The 6,914-nt window shown below is 58.5% G+C and overlaps 1 protein-coding gene across 1 annotated transcript in view; it reads left to right on the forward strand.

The window, feature by feature from the left end:
* Positions 1-6,762, forward strand: part of ADCY1 (adenylate cyclase 1) — a 92,398-nt gene extending 85,636 nt beyond the window's left edge. Inside the window, exons 17-19 of the mRNA XM_040644490.1 lie at positions 2,938-3,052; positions 4,214-4,338; positions 6,424-6,762. Of these exons, the coding sequence (XP_040500424.1) occupies positions 2,938-3,052; positions 4,214-4,338; positions 6,424-6,762 (579 nt within the window). The remainder of the gene's footprint in view (positions 1-2,937; positions 3,053-4,213; positions 4,339-6,423) is intronic.
* Positions 6,763-6,914: the final 152 nt, after the last annotated feature.

Raw genomic sequence — 6,914 nt, forward strand, 5'->3', positions numbered from 1 at the left:
AAAAAAAAAAAACTGTGAGCAAACTCTACAAATAAAACCTTGTCAACTACAAAAACCCTGTAGTTTTCCATCATATTTGATGAGAAAAAAGCCTCCCCCTCAGATCAGGAGCGTGGCAAGAATGCCCCTTGTCATCACTCCTTTTTGACATTTGTACTGGAAGTCTTAGCTAGTGCAGTAAGACAAGAAAAGGAAATAAAAGTACACACACTGGGGAGGAAGAAATAAAACTGTCTCTGTTCATAGATGACACGATTATCTATGTAGAAAATAAAAAAGAATCCACAAAATGTCTATAATAAGTAACCATAGGAAGGTAGCGGGATACAGGATTAACAGGTCATTTCCCTACACTCCAGCAATAAGCAAGTGGAGTTTGAAATTAAAAACACAATGCCATTTATAGTAGCACCCCCCCCAAATTAAGTACTAGGTACACATTTAACAAAATAACTACAACAGTATTTCTGTAAAGAAAACTCAAACTCTGATGCAAGAAATCAAAGAAGGTCCAACTAAGCAGGGAGGTAATGTTCCTCTGAGCGTAGGAAGACTCACGGTCAAGAGGTCAGTTGTCGTCAGTTGACCGAATTGATTTACACAATCCCACTCAAAAGTCCAACAGGTTATTCTGTGATGTTGACCAACGGATCCTAAGTTTACATGGAAGCAAAAGACCCAGAGTAAGTTAACACAGTACAGTAGAAACAGAATGGAATTGGAGGACTGACACTGCTGGCTTCAAGGTCAACTGGAAAGGGTTCCATGATCGACACAGTGCGACGCTGGGGAAGAACAAACAACTAGATCAATGGAATAGAATCGGGAGCCCAGACAGGAACCCTCATCAGTAGAGTCAACAGATCTTTGACGAAAGAGCAAATGGAGCAAAGGTAGCCTTCAACGAACAGGGCTGGGACACCGGCCCGTCTATCTATATATAGCTGGATGTTAACGCAAAACATGTTAAATTAACTCATAATAGATCATGGACCTCAATGTAAAAGGCAGATGTATTAAACATCTAGAAGGTAGTATAAGAGGCGATCTAGGCGACCTTGGGTTTGGTGACGAGTTTTTATTTTTTTTTATTTTTTTTTTAAAGATTTTATTTATTTATTGGGCAGAGATAGAGACAGCCAGCGAGAGAGGGAACACAGCAGGGGGAGTGGGAAGGAAGAAGCAGGCTCATAGCGGAGGAGCCTGATGTGGGGCTCGATCCCATAACGCCGGGATCACGCCCTGAGCCGAAGGCAGACGCTTAACCACTGTGCCACCCAGGCGCCCCATGGTGATGAGTTTTTAGATACAACACCAAAAGCACGATCCACAGAAGAAAACATTGTTACCTTGGATGTAATTAAGAATTTAAAATTCTGTGTGGGAGATACTATAATGAAAAGACAATCCACAGACTGAGGGAAAATCTTTGCAAACCACTATCTGATAAAGGACTTGGATCTGGAATATACAAAGAACTCCTGGGGCGCCTGGGTGGCTCAGTCAGTTAAGTGTCCAACTCTTGATCTCAGCTCAGGTTTTGATCTGAGGGTTGTGAGTTCAAGCCCCGCTTTGGGCTCCACGCTGAACGTGGAACCTACTTAAAAAAATAGAACTAAAATATACAAAGAACTCTCGAAACTCAACAATAAGAAAACAAACAACCTGATTAAAAAGTGGGCAAAAGATCTGAACAGACATCTCACTGAAGAAGGTACCCATGACGGGTACGCGTGGGGAGAGGCTTCGTATCACTTGTCATCAGGGAAATGTACATTAAGACAACGAGACACTGCTACCCACTGATCAGAACGGCCCAAATCCAGAACCCTGAGGACAGCCAACGCTGGTGAGGATGCGGAGAGATAGGAACACCCACCCATTGCTGGTGGGGGCGCAGAGCCATGCAGCCTCTCTGGAAGACAGTCTGGCCGTTTCTTCCCAAACGAATCATACTCTTACCCTACGATCCAGCGGTTACACTCCTTGGCATTTACGCAAAGGAGCGGACCACTTATGTCCACAGAATATCTGACAGGGATGTTTACAGCAGCTGTATTCATAATTGCCAACGCTTGCAAGCAACCGCGATGTCCTTCGTTGGGTGAACGGATAACGCACTGTGGTCCATCCAGACAAGGAGATGTTACTCAGCGCTAAAAAGGAATGTGCGATCGCGCCACCGCAAGACGTGGAGGAAACTTGAACGTATATTACTGTAAGAAGCCAAGCTGAAAAGGCTGATGCTATAGGATTTCATTTAAGGAACATTCTAGGAGAGGCACAACTATGGACATGGTAGAAGGATCAGGGTTTGCCAGGGGGCTGGGGGAGGGGGATGAACACGTGGGCATCAGGCGGGGGGGATGGACAATGAAGCTGCTCTGTGTATGCTAAGTACAATTGTGGGCACACAAAATTCTGCATTTGTGAAAACCCACAGGATGTACACACAGTGAAGCCTAACGTAGACTGCGGACGTTAGTTAAGTCTTGTGGGTCACTGCGGGCGCTTCAGTGGTAAGGAGGGTCCTAATGCAGGAGGTGACCAGGAGGGGAACCGTGTGAGGGAGCGCGGCCAACAGGACTCTAACCAAAAGAGGAAAATTGACCGTTGCCAATGTTTTGCACGAGAGAGGCTGTGTGAGCAGCACAAAGTCATGGGAGCCACGGGCTCAGGAGACTGCCCGGCTTCCCTGTGCACCACGTGTCCCACACACCGCGGCTGCCCCCCGCCCCTGCCCGCAGGCAGGTCCAGCCCGCCGAGGGGCTGACACCAAGCCAGCACCCAGCCTGTAGGCGGTGGGCACTGTCATGCCTGTGGGGTCCGGTCCCTGATCCCCCCATGGGCACAACAGGGTGCCCCCTGAGCATCCCCGGCCCCCAACCTTGCCCCGACACCCCCCCAACGTGGTAACCCCCGTCTGCTCACGTGCAGGCAAAGAAGTGCATCTCCTCGCACCTCAGCACGCTGGCGGACTTTGCCATCGAGATGTTCGACGTCCTGGATGAAATCAACTACCAGTCTTACAACGACTTTGTGCTCCGTGTCGGTACGTGGCTGCGGGCGGCGGCACCCCACCCCCCACCAGTGTCCAGGCCCCAGGAGGGAGGGCCTGAGAATGCAGGGACCCTGCCTCTGAACGCCGGCCCCTGGGACCGAGGACCCAAAGGGGCGCCGTCCAGCTCTCGAAACACCTCTGAGTCCACACGTGGCTGGAGGAAAATGCCCCCAAGGGGTGGCTCTAGAATTCAGGCGTCTAGTGTTCAGAAAAGTATCTAAGAGCCGGGATGGCGGGATGGCGTGAGGGCAGCCGCGGGGGTCCGCCAGAGCCTGGGGCGGGGGGCGTGCTCTGAGGCTCCCCAGCCCAGCTCTGCCTGAGGCCTGTTGCCCACCCGGCCTGCGGGCCCGCGTTCCAGCTCTGTCCTCGGGCCAGAGCTCCACGATCCGTGTAGTGACGTGCTGGGAAACAGACACTGTTCCTGCCCCCCACCCCAGGGGACCGGGTTGGGTGCCAGCACAGGCCCTTCCACCCAGCAGGCCGGCTGTCTGGTCCACGCCCCAGCAGCCACGGGAGGAGCGGCCCCTCAGGCCCCTGTCAGGGTCCCCGGCTCTGCTCCAGGGCCATCCTGCTGCCGGGCCTGAGGCACTGAAGAGGCCAGTGGCTGAGACATCATTGGCACCCCTGTCCTCTGTGCGTGGGTACAGAACGGGGACAGGTGACATGGCATCAGCAGGACCAGGAAGCCCCGTTAGGGGATGGCCACGGGGTGATTGGCGCTCTCAGGCAAGTTGGCCCTGAGCCACACACGTGAAGAGAAGGGGGCCTCTGCTCCCCACTTCAGAGCATCCCGAAAGACTGAACCATTTTGGGCCCCACACCCTGCAGGGTTGCAGCCAGGGAAACCGTCAGGAGCGACTGTCACTCTTGGAAAGTGTGCGGGGGACACACTGCCATCCTACAGCCTGAAAGGCCAGGCTTCCCAGCAGCCGGGTGGCGCGGGATCGCTGTTCCAGGAAACGGAACTCTCTCCATGCCTGGGGGTCCATGTGTGAGCAGACACTGGGGGTCCCCTCTTCCCAACGTAGTGGGTCCCTGCTTCAGGAAGGGGCTCTGGGCTAAGTGACCCCAGGAATCCATGACCCCGAGAGGGGCAGCTCCTTCTCTCGGAAGCCTTGCCGGTGCTAATGGCACTCCGTGGCTGTCTTGCAGGCATCAACGTTGGCCCCGTGGTGGCCGGGGTGATCGGGGCTCGAAGGCCGCAGTACGACATCTGGGGAAACACGGTCAATGTGGCCAGTAGGATGGACAGCACGGGTGTCCAGGGCAGAATCCAGGTCAGTTCACTAGAGGTGCCCGAGGCACAGGTGCCGTCCTGTAGGCGCGAGCCCGGTGCAAGAGGCCAGGGGCCAGCCGGGCCTCCCTTCCCTGCCTGCCTCTTCTGGGCAGGGACATGAGGCTGCCCAGCGCAGCGTGTCTGTGGCCTGCAGGGCAGGACCCGAGACCGGGGTGGTTTGGTTTGGTTTGTCCTGTGGCCTTGGGCGTTGGCTCCCACGTGGCCATGTGCAGAGGTGGGGCACGGTGAGTGCTGGGATCCCAGGGGGCCCGTCCGGCACCCCGGACCCTGCCCACCTGCCCTGCTGCCTTAGGCGGAGGGGCTTCCTTGGGTTCTGCTCACCCTGGAGCAGCGCCCCAAAGGTTCCGGGACACTGGCTGCTCTTCCCAGGCGTGCACAGGTGTGGCCGTCTCTTGGGACCTCCCTTCCAACCATGTGAACCCAGGTCTGCTGGGCGCATACTGCAGCCCCCAGGGGCCTCGAGGGAGGAGGAGCCTGTCCCCCAGTGTGGCGGCGGCTGGTCTCTGGGCACCCACGGGGCTGGACAGGGAATGCAGGGCCCTCTGTGAGCGGCACCAGGTCCAGCGCTGGCCTCTCCCTCTGCCCTGATGCCCGACAAGGTCCTCCAAGACCCGCGTGTACCCGGGTGCAGGCCACCAGCTCTCCCGCAGCCGCATGTTCAGTCCCCCGCCCAGCCTCTGGTAGGCCCTGGGATTCCTCAGTTTAACCGTCCGGCGGCTGTGCTCAGAGTGGAGACATGTGCAATCCTTCCTTCAAATTTCCTGTATTGTCGTGAAACACACACAACGTTTACCATCTTCACTGAGCGTAAGCGTGGGGCTCGGAGGCGCTGAGTGCATCTACGTAGTCACGCCGCCATCCCACAGCCCGTCCCAGGACACCGCACCTCCCCGGGCTGGGTCACCCCCGGGGGGACCTTGGCGAAGCCCCATCTACTCTCCGGCCGTCCACTGTCCCATGCTCACTTGAAAGTTCGAAGTTTCCACCATCAGGTTGCAGTGAGCCCCTCCCCTGCTCAGCACCAGGCCTGTCCCCTGCGGCCCCCGGTGGCCGTTCTCCGTGATGTGGCCACCGCTCGCGGCCTGGTCTCCCCTGGCTGCTGGGCTTCCAGCGATGTGCCTCCCCTTTCCCTCCCAGGTCTTCCGTCCTCCTGCCGCACTGCAGGGACCCCCTTCCACGGCCCCCGCCCCTGTGCCTGTGTGCGGGTCCCCAAACGGAGCGAAGATCCACAGGGGTACTTTGGATGAGTGCAGCCCTGTGTGCCCCCGTTCTGGCCCAGGCGCCCACCTCACAGGGTACCGGGGCTCCGACAAGCCCTGGGACCCCCCCGGGCGGCTGCTCTGCATGCTGGGGTGGGTCTCCGAGCCCCACACTGCCAATCCCCGCGTGTCTGTGTCTGGGCTCCCCGAGGCACAGAGCACTCGGCTGTCCCAGGAATGCCCCCTTCCCCCAGAGGACCTGTGACAGGGGAGTCTGTGCAGACGTGGCCCCTTTCCCCTGCATCAGGCTCGGTGTTGGCATCCAGGGGGTGTGCGCGGGGGCGGGACCGTTGTCAGCGTGGGTAAGACGCGGTCGGACCATCGGGGCCGCCGGTGCTGCCTTCACCCACCTGCCGAAGGCACTGCTCCTGCCGGCGGCCTCGTGTGTTGAGGAGCACACCCCACCGTTGCTCCTTTTAATGAGTCCTTCCTCTGCTGGGCCCAAATTAGACATCTGGTTCTTTCCTGGAAGAAGTGTGCGAGGGACTCCGATGTTAGCGAGCTGGCTTTGCTGTCCTGCTTCGCCCTGTCCAGGCCTCTGGCTGGTGCCTGGGGCACCCCGGGGTTCCCACCCTGGCCTGGCGCTGCGTCTCTGTGCCCTGTCCAGCCTGCCGCGCACCCTGGGCCCTTCCCCCAGAGAGCACTGCTTTCCGGGGCTTGCCCAGGTCCCGGGCCAGAGCCCCAGGTGCTCTCTGATGTTGGGGACAGGTTGCGGGGAGTGGAGGAGGGAGCCCTCTGGGCAGCCCTGCCCCCTGGATCCTCCCCTGCTGAACCCGGGGACGCTTGCTTGCTTTCCTCCGCTGCAGGTGACCGAGGACGTTCACCGGCTGCTGCGAAGGGGCACTTACCGCTTCGTGTGCCGCGGGAAGGTCAGCGTCAAGGGCAAGGGTGAGATGCTGACGTACTTCCTGGAAGGCCGGACCGATGCAAACGGCTCCCAGGCCAGGTCCCTGAATGCAGAGCGGAAAATGTGCGCTTACGGGCGAGCCGGCCTCCAGACCAGACTGGCCACAGGCCCGCCCCCGGTGGGCCCCATGATCGGCCACCCGGTCAGAGCCGGGCTGGGGTCTCTGCAGGGCTCGGGGCTCCCCCCAGGCCCCCACGGCCAGCACCCGCCCCCCGGAGCAGCTGGAAAGGAGGCTTAGCGGAGCCCATGCTGGCTGCTGGGCGCTCAGGGGCTCCAGCAGAGACCAGCCTGGCCCACAGAGCAGGGCCGGCGGCCGGAGGCTGGGCTGCAGAAGGGGTGCCGACCAGGCGTGCCCTGAAGCAGCCGGGCAGTGACAGGCCAGGGGAGCCC

Source organism: Ursus maritimus, unplaced genomic scaffold (genome assembly GCF_017311325.1).
Source record: "Ursus maritimus isolate PB19 unplaced genomic scaffold, ASM1731132v1 scaffold_3, whole genome shotgun sequence".
NCBI classification, from domain to species: Eukaryota; Metazoa; Chordata; class Mammalia; order Carnivora; family Ursidae; genus Ursus; species Ursus maritimus.